Source organism: Cryptomeria japonica, chromosome 1 (assembly GCF_030272615.1).
Source record: "Cryptomeria japonica chromosome 1, Sugi_1.0, whole genome shotgun sequence".
NCBI lineage: Eukaryota > Viridiplantae > Streptophyta > Pinopsida > Cupressales > Cupressaceae > Cryptomeria > Cryptomeria japonica.
Window position 1 is genome coordinate 178,235,839 of NC_081405.1, and position 19,542 is coordinate 178,255,380.

At 34.1% G+C, this 19,542-nt stretch overlaps 1 protein-coding gene across 1 annotated transcript in view; it reads left to right on the forward strand.

Annotated features, from left to right (window-relative positions):
• Positions 1 to 19,227, forward strand: part of LOC131857042 (chaperone protein dnaJ 20, chloroplastic-like) — a 30,474-nt gene extending 11,247 nt beyond the window's left edge. Inside the window, exons 2-3 of the mRNA XM_059209041.1 lie at positions 18,642 to 18,730; positions 18,909 to 19,227. Coding sequence (XP_059065024.1) covers positions 18,642 to 18,730; positions 18,909 to 19,227 — 408 coding nt within the window. The remainder of the gene's footprint in view (positions 1 to 18,641; positions 18,731 to 18,908) is intronic.
• Positions 19,228 to 19,542: the final 315 nt, after the last annotated feature.

The following is a 19,542-nucleotide window of genomic DNA, read 5'->3' on the forward strand; positions in this document are numbered from 1 at the left end:
TATGAAAATGTGATTTGAATTTTTTTGTTATGTCAAAATAGGTGTTGAAAATTGTGAATTTGGAAGAATTGTTAGTTGTTGGATGGAGAATAGATTAGAAGGAATGATATGAAATGATAAATCAATCAAAGCAACCTTTATTTATTCCAGAAGTAGATATGATAGAATTTTGATGAGAAAGTATTCATTGTTTTATTCGTAGTACAATACATTATCATCATTGAGCCTTATTATTTAACAATGGAGCTAATTACACCAGGGTATGAGGAACCAAAATGTATAGATATCTCATTGCAAAGAAACAAACACGTAGCAGACAAGGAATGAACCCTCCATTATGGGAATTACGCTAGGGGTTGAGGTATATGTAGCATCCATAAGCTGAATGCTCCTATCACAGACACCCACTAGAGAAATTACCCCAGAACTTCATTGGTTCACACCAAAAACAACAAACAAAGAAAAAGGATCATGCCCATCATGACTCTTCTAGTCACTTTTGGACGTCCTTGAGTAGCTAAAAGCAATGATCTTTGCCAATTTGATAAAAAGAGTTAACCAAAATAGACAAAAGTCAGCAGTTGGACTGGCTATGTCTTTGTTTTGATATGTTTGATGTGATTTTGATAATGTTTGGTTTCAGAAGTTTTGGACCCTGTTTAAGATTGACCTATCTAGTTTCGAGTGTACCGATTCTATTTAAGACAAGATGTTGATCACGTTGATAGTTTAATAGTTATTTGATAGATTAGACAGTTGATCATCTTGATTGGAGATGTTTTGACAAGATAGTTATATCCTTTGTTTAACTTCATGCGAAGTGTTTGCTGGATCACTGCTAGGGTGTTTGATTTGTACAAGATATTTTATTGCAAGTTTTCAAGTGATTTTTCAATGTTTTTGATTGATTTTTGATATTTTATGTTTTTGATTGATTTTTTTCAAGACTTTTTCCGATATTTAAAATTTTTTCAGGACTTTATCTGATTTTTAGGGTTTTTTCACGACTTTATCTGATTTTAAGAATTTTTTCAGGACTTTATCTGATTTTTAGGGTGTTTTCACGACTTTGTCTGATTTTTAGAATTTTTCAACACTTTTTTCCAATTTTTTAGGGTTTTTTCATGACTTTGTCTGGTTTTTAGATTTTTTTCAACACTTTTTCCAATTTTTAGGGTTTTTTCATGACTTTATCTTATTTTTAGATTTTTTTCACAACTTTATTTGATTTTTAGGGTTTTTTTTTCATTTATGCCCCTAGGTATGCAACCCTATATGATGATATGCAGAATGCATGTGGAGACAATGAATTTTGACATGAGCTATACTAATGTAGTATGCAAGATGAAGATGAAATTCCTATTCAAACAAGGATGATTGTATGTTTCCTTCGTTTCAACATGTACTGATTGAATTGAAGGTGTGAAATGTTTTAGAGATAGGAGTTCAATCCATTCTTAGAAAATTTTAGACAATCCAACCTAACACACTATGTAACCAAGATTTATGAATGGAGGCGTGGAAAACTTCTCCATCAATTCTTGAAACTTTGATCTTCTTTTTCTCATGTGTGTGCATTTGGATCCATTATGACTCTTATAACCATCAAAGACCTTTGGAATCCTGTGGCTAGGTATGTGAGTTATTCTGACTTCAAAAGCATCCTGGATAGAGCCTCACTTCCAACAAGATTTTAGGGCTCCGGTGAGGTTATGCACTGTAATCTCTTAAATATTGCTCCATTTCCAGCAGATGTCCATATCCCTAATGGAGTTACTTGCATGTTCCCATAGTCAAGCTTTTATTGTTGCACTTGTATGCATGATATTTTAGTAATGTATCATTTTTTATTTTGCCTTGAGATGGATATTGGCATATTATTTTTCTTTTCTTTTCTTCATTTTCTTTCCTTGACTTGTAAGTAATGAAACCTACTTGGGTATGCCACTTACAACAATGCTGAAGTAGAATTTATTGATTTTTCACTAGCCACATGACCTACTACGTATCTATAATGACTTAGAGAATTTATTAATGTGTGAGATATAGCAATTGATAGATTATGGGTAAGAAAGGTTGAATACAAAAAACCTCTACACAATCATAGATAAAGCTCAATGACAAGGCTACGTTAAGGATGAATGACTAAAGGCCTCATAAAAACTTCATGAACAAGTATCTAGGAAATGAGACAACCTTTGTTCCTTTCAATGCAGACAGGTGAATAATTCATACGATCATCCTTTATTTATGGATGCAACTATATGAGAAAGAAATAATGGTATGCAACTATATATTGTGTAGTGGTGATATGGAAGTGACTATGCTGCACTCTAAAACAAAGATATGCAATGCAATGCAGTAAAGAAATAAGCAAATATAGTACTAAAATTTGAAATGATCCCACCCTTAGATATAATATCTTTTTAGGTGTATGATGTTAATGGGACTGGGGAGTGGATCTCCCCCATTGTTTGCAAATGATAAGCATTGTTTTTGATTAATTTGGTTATGATAAAAGGACCTAACCAGTTAGGCTTAGATTTTCCTGGTTTTTCGCGTTCAACAAGGTTCCTTTGATTTTATTTAAGAATGATGTCTCCTATTTCGAAGCAACATGGGTTTACTCTTTTGTTGTAGCTTCTTCTCATTCTATTTTGATATCCTTGTAAATGATTCAGAGCGCTTTGCTGTTTCTCGTCTAGGAATTCTAGTTCTTGCAAATGTTCTACTCTGTAGTCTTCTTCTGAGATAATGTTTTTCTGAGAGACCCTTAGCGATGACAATTCTACCTTGATAGGAAAAATAGCTTCTAAACCATAAACCAAAGAGTATGGTGTGGTACCAGTTGCTATTCGGACACTAGTTCGATAGGCCTAGAGAGCCAGATTCAGTTGGAGATGCCAATCTCGTCCACTGTCGTTGACAACTTTCTTTAAAATTTTCAAAATAGTCTTGTTTGTTGTCTCAGCTTGACCATTTCTTTGGGGATAGTAGGGTGTTGCAAAATGTTGTTGGATGTGAAATTGTTCGCAAAGGTCACTCACTTCTTGATTTTTAAAGGGTCATTAGTTATTAGTTACAATGCACATGGGTACTCGATATCTGCAAATAATATAATTCACAATGAATTTAGCTATTTGCTTTCATGTTGTGATGGTCATCGGGTGATTGCTTCAACCCATTTTGTGAAGTATTCTATAGCTGCAAGGATAAACTTATGTCCGTTGGAGGAGCTAGGGTTTATTTTCCCTACAAGATCTGATCCCCACTGTGAAAATGGCCATGGTGATGTTATTGGCTAAAGATCTTAAGTAGGTGCATGGATCAAGTTCCCATTCATTTGGTATTTCTTGCATCTTTGGACATACTTGTAAGCATCGTTTTCCATTGTAGGCCAATAATAACCTATTCACAACAGTGTTTTTTCTAGAGAAGGTCCAAAAGAATATGCCCCATATATGCCACCATGAACTTCTTTCAGGGTGATTTGCGCCTCCTCAACACTAAGGCATTTGAGTAAGGTGTCATTTACACTTTTTCTATAAAAAGTGTCAGTAATAATTGAATGTTTTGATGATTTTTAGATGAGTGCCTTCCTTTGATTTCATGAAAGATCAGGAGGTATATATTGATCATGAAGGTATGCATATATATCTCTGTACCATGGGGATTGGGGTCCTATTATCATACATACATATTCAGTGGATGGTATTTCATAAGCTGAGACAATGAGTTGTTCCACTTGAAATTCAAAGTGAGTTCCATCATTTGGCATATCGAAGAGAGAACCTACCATTGCCATTGCATCTGCTGCCTTGTTTTGCGCCCTTGGTATTTGTTCAAATATTACATTGGTGAAGTGTTGCTTGTATTCTTCCACCAATTATTTGTACGGTGTTATATTATCATCTTTTGTATTGTAATCATCATTGACTTGATTAATAATAAGTTGTGAGTCTCCAAAGACTTGTAGGTCCATGATCTTCCATTGTAGTGCAGTGCATAGTCCTACCACCAAGGATTCATATTCAACAATTTTATTGGTGCATGGGAAGATGATCCTGAATGATTTGGGAATTGAATCTCCTTGAGGAGTTATGAACAAAATTCTTGCGCCTGCTCCATGATTTGTGTGAGACCCATCAAAAAATAGTTTCTAGTTTGTTTGTGCTGATATTGTAAATACTGATTCATCTGGAAAATCCACCACCATTGGATGACTATCTTGTAGGGGTTCCTCTGCAATTTGCTCTACTATGATTTTTCCTTTTATGACTTTTCTATCAACATATTCAATGTCAAATTCACTGAGTATCATAACACACTTTGCAAGTCTTCCGGTTAGTGCTGCGCTATTGATCAGGTACTTGAGTGGATCAAAGTGTGCAATGAGCTGGACTTTATGACACAACATATAATGTCTCAGTTTTTGTGATGTAAAAACTACTGCAAGACATGCTCTTTCTATTGGTGTGTAGCTGAGTTCATATCTAATGAGTGTTCTACTGATGTAGTAGACAAATCTCTCTTTTCCTTGTTCATCATGATGTGCTAGGAGAGCACCTAAGGAGGAGTTTGTTGTAGCTATGTATAGGAGTAATGGTTTCCCATGCACGGGTGGAACCAAGATCAATGTGGAAAAAAGGTATTGTTTCAGTGTCTCAAATGCCTCTTGGAATTGTTGTGTCCATTTGAATGTGCCACCTTTCTTTAAATAATATTGAAATGGTTGGCACTTTTCTGCCAATTGGGCAATGAAATGCCTTATGGATTGTAATATGCCTTACAGACTTCTGAGTTGCTTGAGTGTAGTAGGTGATGTCATGTCTAAAATAGCTTTCACTTTCTTTGGATCTATATCAATGCCGGGATTGGATACAATGAAGCCCAAGAGCTTGCCAGATGTTACTCCTTAGACATATTTTTTTGGATTGAGTCTTACATTGTATTGCTCAAGTCTATCAAAGATCTTAGCCAATATGTCTAGATGATTATCCCTTGTGTTGCATTTTCTATCAAATAATCTACATAGTCCTCCATGATTGTGTGTATCATGTCATGGAATAAGGTGGTCATTGCCCTTTGATAAGTGGTGCCTACATTTTTAAGGCCGAACAACATCACATTCCAGCAATATATTCCCCATGGACAAGTGAATGCTATTTTAGGTTGGTCTTCTAATGCAATTTTGATTTGTTTATAACTTGAAAAACCATCCATGAGTGATAGAATTTCATTTCCCGTTGTCAATTCCACTATCATGTCTATGTTAGGGAGTGGAAAGTCATCTTTTGGGCAAGCCTTGTTGAGATCTCTGAAGTCGGTGTAGATCCTAATACCTCCAATATGCTTGGATACTGGGACTAGATTTGAAATCCATTCACCATAGTCTATGGGCCTAATGAAACCCACATCTAACAATTTTTGTAGCTCAATTTTGATTAACAAGGCTATGTGAGGGTGCATCTTCGTGAACTTCTGCTTATATGGTTTTACTCCTAGAAGCAATGAAAAATGATGTAAGGCCAATTCAGGATCTAATCCAGGCATATCTGCTTAAGACCATGCAAAATTGATTGGTATTTGCTTAAATAATTGGATAAATTTCTCCTTTTCTATTGGATTTAGGGACTTTGCTAGGTGAATGTTACGAACTTTCTCAGCATCACCGATGTTGATTTCCTTAGTTTCTTCTACCAATAATGTTGACTATTCTTTATCAATGGGAAGAGCATCCATTCTATTATGATAAATGTGTTTTGCTTCATTATCATTATCTTGATTAGGAGAGGAGCTTGCTTCTCCAAATTATGCAGTTCTGTCTAGATCTATTGCAAAGCCAGCCTTGTGATCATCATAATGGAGTCCGTCCCTTGTACCCAAGAATTCAGCTATGGCTTCATCATTTTGAAACCAATCTAATTGTGGCTTTTCTTTTTTCCACCAGTCAATCAAATATGAATGTATAAGGGGTAGGTCTTTGTTCCCTTCAGTCATAGAAGATCCTGATAACATGCATACTTGGTTATTTGGATGACCTGATATGTCCTCATCATAAATTGGTGGTGGGTTGTCTTCATTATCAGATGGGAATTCATAGTCATGAGAATCTGTGACACTTTCTATGTATGCTTCACTTTCTGATTCTATATCACTCATCTCCTCTTGTTCTTGTAACTAAGTTTGTTGCAGATTAGTGGATTTTATTTGTCTTGTGGATACCCTTCTTAAGCCTGGTATCCGTCGTTGTAGTCTTTCTTTATCTGACTCAAATGGAGGAGCTGGAGTTGTTTCCATTGGCAAAATTATTGACAACCACCAAGGATTTGGCTCGTTTGCTGGTGTTAAGCATGTATCTACTACCATATTTGCTTGTGCAGATGTTTTAGGTACTGTACTACTAGATGAATCTATGCTAGTTTCTTGTCGAAGTTGCCTCATTTCTTCACCATCTAATTCCATAGTAGGAGATGTTGGTGCTCTCCTTCTTTTCTGATATGAAGATGAAAATACTCTTGTTGATGACTAATTCTGAGGTATGTACTCTGAGGGTAACCTAGGCTTGTTCAATATATCTAATATACATAAACTGGCCTCTGTTATTTGTGGTAGATGTTTATATCCCAAACCTTGATTCTTTGGGTGTATGTGGCAAAAAAGGTTCTAATATTATTTTCCTTTGTAGTCCCAATCCTGTGGTACCATCATACCCGTGTTTTTGTAACATCTTGAAGCCATTGCTATATTGATGTAGAGGTAACCTGGGTATGGTCATGTCATCTTCTTCTCTGTATATCCAGTGATTGACATCTTCACTTAGAGATTCTTCTTGTAAGTCTCCCCATCATATGAAAAATAATGAATCTGATTACAAGTCACTATCTCTTTTCCTTTATCTTGCTTCATTGTTGTGTTCTAAGGCTTCCCAAAAGACCTGGGAGAAATACATGATTGTTTTCCATTTGAGGTACTCAAAATAGAATATTCTCCACAACCAACTTCCTTAATTTGTAAAGAAGATGTGGTCGGTGTATTTTTATCTATTTCTATGATTGGTAATGATCCCATTTGTAAGTGAAGTTGAGCTTCCTGATTGTTTGATACTTGATTATCTGTGCTTGCCCTTAAACAATTACAGTGTTGAAAAGGGTTTGGGTCACCATGGACAGTGATCTCAATGCTATTGTATGGGAACTTCACACATTGGTGAAAAGTTGATGGTACTGCTTGCATGGTATGTATCCATGTGCAGACTAATAGCATATTGTACCCCAATTCTTTGTCTAGGACTTGAAAGGTGATGTCTATTGTAACTGGTCCCACTTGTACTGGCAAAGTCACCACACCCTTAGAAGGGCGTTCCTCATCATCATAAGCTTTGATATTGATTCTCTTGGTAGGATCAATATAATGTTAAGAATATCCTAAAGCTTTGATTAAATGTAGTGTGCATATGTTAAGGCCAGCTCCACCATCTATAAGCACTCTTCGAAACTTCTTTCGGTCTATAGGTACATCCTGTTCAGTGAATGCGACCTTTGAAGCTGCCAAGTTTCCAACCATGGATTGGAATGTGTTATCATCAATATCTCTAACAACAATTGAATCTTATAAGGCTTTGTCCAGGACTACCTTATGTGCCGATGAGATGCGCAGTAACTCAAATAATGAAATTTGAGCTAGGTTTGTTTTCAACAGATCCACCATATTATAATTACTGGTTGGTGGAGGTGAATTTGATGGCACCCCTTGTAATGTGACCTTTGATATTCTAGTGATGAAACACAATCTCTATTTTTAGGATTTACTATGATTGTAGCCACCATTTCATCTCTTGCACTTAGTGTGTTTATGACATAGTCGAATGTGACAATGGTATAGTTGGTAGTATTGTTTTGTGCATTGGAACTAGAAGCTTTCCTTTTGTCATGTTTGATGAAAGGATCCTAGAAAATGGTATGATCTGTGTTTGGTTCCTTATTGGTATCCATAGTATTGTCACCCCGATCAATGAGATCTTGGATGAGGTTTTTCAATTTGTAGTAACTTGCTATCTTCTGACCCTTATTGCGGTGATACTCATAGAAATAATTGTCATTCCACCAAGCGGGCTTGAATAGACCTAGTTCATATGGCCTAGCTTCTGGTAAAGTTATGGCATTGCTTTGTATAAATTTTTTGAATGCTGATTCAATAGGTTCACCAAGGGGTGTAAAGCTTCTTCTGGGTATGCTTTCCCTTGGTGGTCTTGGATTGCTTGACTGCAGTGAATTGGTGTTGTTTATAAGAGTTTGATTCTTATTGGAAAAATCAGCTGGTCCTTGTAGAGATATTGTTGGTCGATCTCTGTTTACAACATGGGCTTCAAAAACTCCATCATTTGTGATATTCTTATTCCTAGGCCAAAATTTTGGCCTTTCATTGTTTGTACATGTGTTTGGCCCATTATCTTTGTGGTGTTTCAGTATCCCTTGTTCTAATAGGCCTCTTTCACAATTGATGCCTTTTTTTCATGATATCTTTAAAATTGTTTAGGAATTGCATATTTAATGGATACTTAATTGGAGGTACAATATTTTCATTGAAAATATCTACTTGCTCAACTTTAGGGATATGACTAAGACATCTCCGATATAAACCTCTCCATCTTTGTAAGAATGTAGCGAAGGTTTCTCCTTCCTTTTGCTTTGTTTCACATAAATCCATCAAGGTAACTGGATTATCTATATTGATTGCAAAGTTTGATATGAATAACTCAGCCAATTCACCCCACGAAGCAATCTTAGGTGGGAGGTGTGAAAACCATTCTAATGCTGCCCCTCCAAGAATTTTGGAAAATAGCCTCATTAAGTATGTATCATCATGAGATACCTTGATACATGTCGTGAAGAATTCTTTGACAAGATCTTGATGATCACCTTTCCCTCTATATTTGTTGAACCTTGAAGTTTCAAAATGCATGGGAAAAGGTGGCATGTATAAATTTTTGTCAAAAGGGTATGGGTGGAGGTCCTCCATTGTATAGATCTTTGTATCATTGACTATTTGCATACTATTCATCTGCTTTTGAAGATTCTCTATTTGTTGAGTCAGAATCTCTGTTTGCGTCAATGGTGTATTGACTTGATGAGTGTTTCCCACAAAAGGGATAGTATTTGAGTACCTTTGAGCTTGTTGAAATGTAGTCTAACCATGTAGTTGTGTACCATAAGTCCCACTAGGTGGTGTAAAGTATGCAAATTGTGTATTGAAATTCGACTGAGATGAGCTAGTTATTCTCTTATTCACATTTTGGCCATTGTAGGTGGTTCCACATGAAATTGAAGGTTTATTTATATTCATCAAAGCAGGGTTTTGAGCTATTGTAGCTTGTGTTGTTACATAGGGAATTGTATGATATATAACATTAGTACTTGTTGATGAAACTATTGACGATGTTGAAGTCGTAGTCGCTTGAGTATTTTGAGATACACCCTGGGTTGATGTAGCAAGTGTTGCTTTAGTTTGTGTAATAGGAGGTACTTGAGGAAAATTTTGGTTCAATGTCACCCCTGGTGGAAATATAGCTGAAATGTCCACCCCTGGTGGTAATTTGGCCCCATTTTGGAGTAATAGTGCAAGATATCCGTCTCTATCATTATTGATTAGAGTGTTGAGAATCATGAGCATTGCAAGATCTTGTTGGGCTACTTCCAATTCTTCTTTTATTAGATTATGTTGTATTTCATCAATGGAAGACATCCTGTTTGTGTTTGTTGATAAGGTTGTGGGTCTTTGACCCGGTGTTTGATGATTTGTGGGCAATTTCATATTCCATGTTGGGTTAATTGAAGGTTCGTTGTTAGGTTCCATCTGATGTTTCACCTTTTGAGAATGTGTTAATGGCATGACTGTTATTCCAATGTGATCTTGACTCTTTAAGACTATCTAAAATGCAAATGTAAGAATCAACTAAATGTAGCTAGGTATGCTTCTAATACTTTCTAAAGACTAAAATGCAGTCAATGCAATCTATGAGTGAAGACTTGCTATCAAGGATTTCAGAATTCAAACACAAGATCTTCAACATATTGCCAAAATGTTTCAAATTTTGCCTCTTCTTTGATTTGATTTTCGAGGTCTATGTCAATTTGTACTAACTTCCGAATTTCCTCATCTATGATAGCTTGTACTATGTCGAATTGGTCTCGATCAACTATCAATTCCTCAGCAAGTATGTTTAACCCATCAATTATTTCGAATTGAACATTGTTTGACCCAAGATTGGGTTGCTCAAATGGGAATTTTCCATTTTCTTTTAGAACCATATGCTAAAGATTACAATGCAGACTATATGGAACCTAGGAATGATTGATACTTTTCTTTAAGGACTCCAACAAGGATTTAGAAACTCTGCTATGGTCTTTTCAACCAATTGTCTGATGGCTTCCTTTTGAGTTGCCTTTTTTTTTTTTAATCTTTTTCCTCAATTTTTCATCAAGACAGATAGATTTTCGGATCTCATTATCTATGACGGTTTCAAGTATATCGTACTGAGCACGATCAAATTTTAGTTTCCAAGAAAGGTTGTCCAAACTATCAATTATTGCTAATTGGTCATTGTTTGGTCCAAGATTGGGTTGCTCAAATGGAAATTCACCTTCTCCTTTCAGACCCATGTATTGAGGTATGTTTCTTAGAATCTAATGCAATACTAAGTTCTATACAAGTAGATGCAACTTGGTTTAAGACTACTCTTTTTTTTATGTGAGGACTTGTGCAAAAACATTGTGCAATATGATGATACTAAAGGACTTATGCATGAACTAGATGTCTAGGACTTAAGATCACTTGAGAATACCATGTTATCTTTGAATTTTGCAAAAGTTTTGATTTGATGTTGATGTTGATGTTGAAACTTGACTTTGTTGAGGGGCTTGATCTTGTTGATGTTTTTGATTAAACCTGGTTGAGATTCCACTTTATTTTTGGTATTTTCTAAAATGTTTGAATTTGGTGAAATGTAGCAAAGGACACAACAGACACATGAAAAAGAATAGTAACACAGAAATAATACTTGTTTAAAGAACTTTTTCAAATTCTCATGAATGTTGGAGTCTTTTTCAAAACCCCATTTTGTGTTTGTTGTATTTGGGCAATTCGATAGCATATCAAGAAGAATCTCCTAAGGTCAAAAGGTCAAAAGTACTACCACAACACACATCTTGATACTCCATCAGCTCAAACAACTCTGTCACACCCTAGGGTGCACCCATATTTTTGCCTTTTTAAAAAAATTAGACCAAAGAATGTTTCTCCTCAATTGGCCCATTTTCCTGGGAGATATATGGTGAGTGTCTTGGGGGTGGATTCTTCCCTACCCTTGCACTATGATAATACAAGTGTTTGGTTACTGACTTAGTTGGGCTTCTAATTTCTAAGGTGTTTAGAAAGGGTTCTATTCGAGTGGTCACAATCAGAAGCATTTTACACTCCATTGAGGGAGGCCTCCCAGTCTGTAGAGGTTATGCTCTACAAATTTTAACGTACCGTATAGGCACTGGGGGAAACATAACGCCGTTGTGACAACATTTAACACTCATCACATATGGTTTTCATCACATACACATTTTTTTATAGTGGATTGGATTACTTGGCTTTAGTCATTGCCACTTAGGTCATTCCCTCTCACTTGGCCTTATGGGATACTTGGGAGGTATGCCTTCTAAAGGTGTTATCCTAATGCAAAAAGTGAAATAAAGCATGAAAAAGGTGAGTCTAGTTTTTTGATCACCCAAAAGAGGGGAGAGCGTATACCTATCACCTTGAAGGCATGAAGAACAATGATTCCTTTTAAACCTTCATTGCAATGTTTTCTAAACTATTGGACATGTTGCTCCAAAAAGATAAGGGGTTCATTTTTAACCTTCATAGAAATTGTGAAAAAGAAAACATGTTGTTTGTGGTTTATTTTATTTGCACAAAACTGAAGTGTTTCTAAGCTACCCATGTAGAGAAAATAGTGTTAGTAGACACATGGTGGGTTGTCCAGCCTAATTTTTTATTTATTTATAGTTATAGAGCTCTGTCTTTTCACAGATAGAGAGCAATTCTGATAAAAACCAGAATTAAATTAAAACAAAATGAAAAAAATCTAATCTAGCAATTGCAACCTAACTATTGAGAAAATGTGAATTGGTATTAGATCAATTGTGAATTGATATACCATCAAATGCAAATTACTATTGTAGTAATTGGAATATGATGACTGATCAATTGCTCATGAGTTAATTTTTTTTTTTTTGAATTTTTAAGAAACAACAGAAAAATACAGAAGATAGAGAAGTTATTTGGCAATTATGTTATCCCACACCACTCAAGTCATCACATCAATGTCATTGTAGAATTTTTACTTGGCTAAGAAGCAGTGGATATTTCTATCATACTGGGCAATCTCCTCTTTTTCCTCAATCTCACGAAGCTCCCTTTCTGCCTTTAGGAGTCTTTGATATGTTCTTTGTTCTCTCCTATGCTGTTTTGCCCTTCTTGCACCTGAAAATCTAAATGTTACCTTTCTTGCCATTGGATTAGATACATTTTATACACATAAAATGAAATCTCCAGAATTCAATGATTTTTCTGGGTTAGGTGCACAAGATTACACATTAAAGAAATGACAAGACTTTTTAATTTTGCAACCCCTTAAGCAATTGCGAGATATTTTAGGAATTGTGGTGCACCCTTTGAGCAATTGTGAAACGATGTGATAGCAATTGCAAAGTATTATGAGCAATTGGAAATTTCTGCACATGCAAGTGCAAAATTAGGATTCCTGTGCACATACGAATCTACAAAATCATTCAAAATAGAAGGTGAAGGCTAGTATGCTTCACGTTGGGTTCACCAAATGTATTTAGGGGTAAATTAAGTGTAAATGACATAATCAGATTATTAGAGTGAATCACTAGCTCTAATCTATTCTAATTACTCCTAAATTATAATGAAATAAAGCTAACATTAATTGAATTATGAAATGAAACTAATTAAAAGCTCCCCCAATTGATGCAACATGGCTTCCATTTCTCTTCTCCAATTTGTGTGGTAGGTGGCTCTCAGCTATTGCACTGGAATTCCTGCATATGATTAACATACATATTTTGAAGACCATGATTCTAGCTTGAATTGAGAAAAGAGGTTGAATTTATAATTTTTTAACACAAAGGAGGTGAGAAATAAAACTCAAGTGTTGATTGATAGATAACTTATTTAGATTGACCAATTAACAGAGTTGATTAATTTGTTAACTCAATAGATTGGGGAGTGAACTAAATAGATTGGCTAGTGAACTCAATTGATTGACTAGTACACTGAATTGACTAGCAGTTGACTGGATTGATTAGGGAGATGACTGATTAGATGGATTAGTCAGCAAAAGGTGATTGAGAGTTAAAAAGGATGATTGATGAGTTACATGAGTTAACTAATTTTCTCAATCAATTATGATTTTAGCATGTGTTGTAGGATTTTGAAATTAAATTTGATTCTCATTTTCAATTTGGATTTAAATTTGGACTTACAAATGCTGAAATGCACATGAAATTAATTGAAATTTAGATTTGGTGAAATGTGAATTTGGAGGAAATGAAATTAATTGAAATTAGAATTTGGGACAAATGAAATGAAATTAGATGGAATTAATTGGAATTATAATTTGGGGAATTGGAGGAATTTAATTGATTAATTTAAACAATTTAAATGAAATTATTTAAACATAGGAAATTGAATTAATTAAATAATAAAGATTATTTAACTAAGGAAAAAGTTGCAATTAATTAAATAAATAATATTTAATTAATAATTGAGATAGGGTTAACTAATTAGAATGATGCAAAAGTTGAAATTGGACAACTAATAATGATTTGAATTGATTAGAAGAATAAGTTAGTTTAATTAAATAATTAAAGAATTACTTAATTAAATAGATGAATAATTAGTGATCGATGAGACATTTTTAGATGTCTACATATAATATGAGTTTATAATGATTTAGGCCCTAGGCTAGGGAGCTCACTGGTTCAGACTTGTAGGCTAAGGTACACAACCTTAGGGAAAGATATAAAAGAGAGACTTGCTCAGTTGAAGATCACTTCTTTAGGGAAAGATATTAAAACATCTGTCCAGACATAATAAGAATAATAGATTGAACTAAAAATGATAATAACATCTATCTATATGCAGATGACAGTTCATAATTTATTACTCATCTAATCCAACTTTCATCCATACTATAACACATCTAGACCTCTGTATCACTTCAAACTTGTATCACATTCAGATCATACTTCATTCCATACATTTCCATGCACATTATTTTTCACAATTTCACACCTCACAACCTAATTTATCCATCCTTTATATATTCATCGAATCATCAGTAATCTATGCTACGTTGACTTAAGGATGTAGTGTGTATATGCATCATCGACTCAAAATATTAAATAATAAAGGAAAAGGATATGTTTGAAGATTCACACCATGTTGACACACCTTCCAATTATCTCCAAAAATGTTCTACATGCAACACACAGACCAAAAACAAATAAGATGGTTCATATCAATTTGTTTTACCCAAACACTTAATCCAGACCCAAAAATAAGATATGCAGACCACTACAAAAGAAGAACAATAATTTAGGAACATAGTAAATAATGATCCATAACAACCATATAGTACTAGCTCAAAATTAGTAATACAATAGATTCCTCCACAACATCTTGAAACTACACAAACTTTGATCAAAGACATATATAGCTCTCACAATGAAATATTTGTCTGTCTGAAAAAATTAAATGTAAGAAAATTGGTTTACCATAACCATTCTATTCCAATCCACAAATCCATCTGATACATATCTAGTACAATCATATACTACTAGACAAAGATGTACCATTCACTAGAATAGTAGGAAAAGATAGTCATACAGTTTTTAGACCAAGCAATAGAACACTAATCCACCGAAAAAATAATATATCATCAATATTAGCCCTCCAAAACACTTATGGTTAGTTTCCATATCATATCCACATATTTTTGAAATCAAATCATCATTATATACATAATCTATATATAACTCTTCATTATATCACTTACAAGCAAGCATTTGGACCAACAACCATATACAATTAATATCAAAGACTCAACCAGAATACTGTCAAACCACATACTTTTGTATCATGTCACTTCCATACCAATAGCTGGGCCATTAATCATACTAGAAATCAACAACTTGACCAATCAATAAGTTTGACATCAAAACCAACAACCAAACTAATAGCACTAACAACCAGACCAATAGTCGAACCATCAATAAGTTTGACATCAATGACAACAAAGGAACATATGTGCAATAGGGAGACCCTAGTCAACCACTAGAGGGTGTGACCCTTCTTCTGTCCTTTTTGAACTCGATGTTAAATGCTATTCCAAGGTTTCTCTTGTGTTATCTCTCATTTTTTATTGCAGGCTGGTTTGAGTTGGCTCCACTAGTCTATCTTTTATGATGATTTTCTCTATTGTTCATTTCATATCCTTTGTTAGATATTTTAAATCTTTAGTTTTGTAAGGGATTCCAAAACCCTTTCCTCGATAATCTAATAAAAAAATTAAAACCTCTAATTTTAGTGAACAATTTTGTATTATTTTTGATTAAAGGTAAAATAGGTTTTAAATGGACCCAAAATCTAGAACAAATAGATTTTAGCTAGGATCCAAAACCCGCATACAAAAAACTACTAAAATATAGAACCCATATAAATAGTGGCCAACTAACAAGAAGACAAGAAGGTTTTGATAGGTACCTAAAACCTTTACAAGTAGGTTTTGAAGAGCTCCTAAAAGCCTTTGCAAAGACAACAGGATCAAACCTATAAACCCTTCCAACTACCACAAGTACTCTTAACCAAGGATAGAGAAGATAGAGAAGTTTAGTTATGCTTAGGAAACTCTCTTCTTATGCTGCACAACCACCCAAGAAATATCATCCTCTGAATGTATAGAGCAGACTGAGGTAGGATGACAATCTATCATTAGATTTGAGGGTAGAGAAATTGGATTAGGATTATCATATGAACAAACTACAATATGGTCTAGAGGCATAGTCGAATTCACACATTGTTCAAAAGGGAACTTCAGGAATCACTGAAGTGGCTGTAACAACCACATTCCTGTCCCCCATTTATCGTCATCACCATCTAAAATCACTAAAGTAGACATTGAAGCCACTTTCTCATCCCTAGAATAATCCTCAATATCAAGAATCTTAGTAAGATGCTCAAGAAGATCATTTTTCCACCAAGTTGCATCATTAAATTAATATTTTTGACAATCTACTACTAGGTGACTAGTAGCAAAACATCTCCTAAAATGAAAGGGGAGACCCTTGTAATCAAGAATCTAGACCATTGTTTATCTAACTATTTACAATTTTGTATTGTTAATTTTCTTGGGTGCTACTATTTATGTACTTATTTTGTTCATGATATTATTATCAATTAGGAAATAGATAAATTATTTACCCATAAAAGTAGAAAGAAAAAAACAACATAAATGATGCTACATATGCTTTTCAAATTTGAATTTCTAATAAGATATGAAACTCTTCATGTTCTACTAATTTTTTTTATTTAACTACTAACTTATATCAACAAGATGAAGAAACAATGAAGAAGAAGATAAAGACTAATAATAAGGAGAATATTTGAACATGTAGGAAAATTCGTTCAAAGTTTCATGAGAATAATTATAATGAAAGGACATGTCTTGCTTATAAAAAGGGAAAACAATTATGATAAAAATGAGCTAACAATTGTAAAAGAGGTGGAATATTGGCAATCTCTTACACATGGTTGTGTAGCATGCAACACTTCTCACCCAACACACTTGTGTATTTTTTAGTTTTATAATTAGCACATGGAAAAAAGAAAGCATGAGCTTCATGTAAAACATTTAGAAACCTAGACATTGAATATAGTTGATACTTAACTAAACTATTTGAGACAAAAATATTTATTTTCATGTTAAAATGATTCTTTTCTTGCCAAGATAGTTGTATTTTTTTTTAATTATAATCTATTTTTTTTGAAATCAAGGATCATACTTAGAAATTTGTAACATGAAGAAAAACTATACATAAAGAAAATCAATTTGTTGAAAGCATACAAATTAATGCAAAAATTTAAATCCCATAGATATATTAGTAACTTGCTTGTTGGTAAGAACTAATTAAAGAGAATAAAAAATTTGTTCTATTATTTTTATTTCTGAAATTGAAATGATTAATGGGTATCTATCCCGATTGGAAAGGTCATGCCATGTTTTGGTGTGATGAATGAGCCTAACTTTCATAGTGATTCATTGTTTCCTAGATGCTTTGGGCTAGGTTTAACTATCACACATATTCACAATGAAATGATAACAATGTAAGAAGTTATCATTTATAGTAAAAATGTGCAACATAGAGTTTATAAATTACAATCTATCACATATAATGTAGTATATTATTATTATTTTGAACAAGTTTATAGTCATATATTTTTAATCCATAAACTTACATGACATTTAAGTTGGATAAATAATTTGTCCTTTTTATTTTATTTTACTTGCTTTTATGTTTATTTTTAAACAAAAGAAAATGTAGATATATAACTTTCTAGTGATGTCCATATACTTGCAACCTATTTTAAAAAAATAAACTTATACATCTTTTTGAAATTAACATAGGGGAGATGATCTAGTAGTTGTGCACCCTAAATTGATGCTTCTCAAAATCCTACGTGAAAATTTCAAAACACTGCCAATTTTTTACAATAGCTTACTTGGCAAGTCCCCTGCTTATAACTAAGGTTTCAGGGCCACATCATCAAAATGCCACATTAGCATGCTTTTTGCCAAGGTGTCCAAAACAACCCCCCAAAAGGTGAGACCAACATACATGCAAAAGGGGCCCCATGATTACTTGTGCAATTGATGTGGCATCACATGTTTGGTTGCTTTTCACAACAAAGGGTATATTTCATTCAATTATTGGTACTCATTATCAACAATAACAACTTTAAAGTCACAACTATTGTTGCAATGTTGTACAAAACTTGAACATTAAATTAGAAAGTATGAGGTATTAAATCAACAACTTCTATCACAAAAATTAAAATGAACTCAACTACTATGACTCCTTTTCCCTAATATACTAAAACACTTTCTATTAAAATAAATAAATCTTTAATGCATAGTGTATAAAAATGTTGATAATTGGAACAGCACATGGAAACCAAGTCAATGAACAACGCATCATTAGATAAGTGACAATAATTGAACTTATTTAAAGTAAACCTGCAAATGTCCGTGAGCCAATTGACTTGGCCAGTAGACTAAAAACCATATCACATTAGGTATATATGATAAAGCAAAACCCACATGTACCATATTATATTTAATAAACAAAAGCATGATGTTGCTGTGGCGTGTTGACAAGTCCACCCAAATAAATTAATCACAAACCACCAAGAATTTGTACTTATCAGTAGATTTTGATCACCTCTATGCCTGATTTTCTTTGATTAAGTATACCTGAAATACACGTTTCCTGACTTTTCTTATCCAGATTCAATTACTGTATTCTCAACCAGATACCATGGCTCTATTCATTAATGCTAATACTGCTAACTTATCATCCCATGCTCATGCTTTCAGGTCTTATGATCACTCATTCAATAGTAATTTCCCATCTGCAAAACAATTGAATCCAGTGAGGAGGACAAAGCTGAATAGCGTGATGAGGATCAGAGCCATCAAAGATGATCATGATTCCTCTTCTTGTTCTTGTTTTTCTCCCACTATGACTTTGTACGATGTGTTGTGTGTTCCACAGAGCCGCTGAATTGAGTGAAGTGAAGAAAGCATACAGAGAGAAGGCCAGAATTTACCACCCTGATGTCTGTTCACCTGGTGAGAAAGAGAAATCCAGCGAAATGTTTCTTTTAGTGCAGGAGGCTTATGAGATTCTGTCTGATCCAATGCTAAGGGCTAATTATGATTTGAAGCTTCTTTTGAATCCTCAGTTATTGTTGTCACAGAAGAGAAATGTGAAGCAGCAGAACTGGGCAGAGCAGATTGAAAGTCTTAAAATGAGGTCCAGTAGTAGTGAGAGGAAGACATGGGGAGGGAGAATGCGGCGCTCCAGAGAATAAATGACAGCACATTGAAATTTTTGGGTTCTTCCAAAATTGTCAGAGGGAGTGTGTATATAGATCATCGCTAATGGGATTCCAGTTCTTCACGTCTCAACTTTAAACCTGCACAAGAAAAGAGAGAAACAAATTTGGGTTTTCATAGCTTTCTCTAAGAACAGTTTTTCTACGGGGAAGGTGACTGTAAAGTTGTAATAACATCTCTCTTTGTTTGAAGCATGGGTTTTCTGAAATTCTCGCTCATTTTTCTTGAAGAATTTTTTAATGGACTTCATCACTGAAATCGTATGGGTTAACTTTATATTTGTTTCTAAA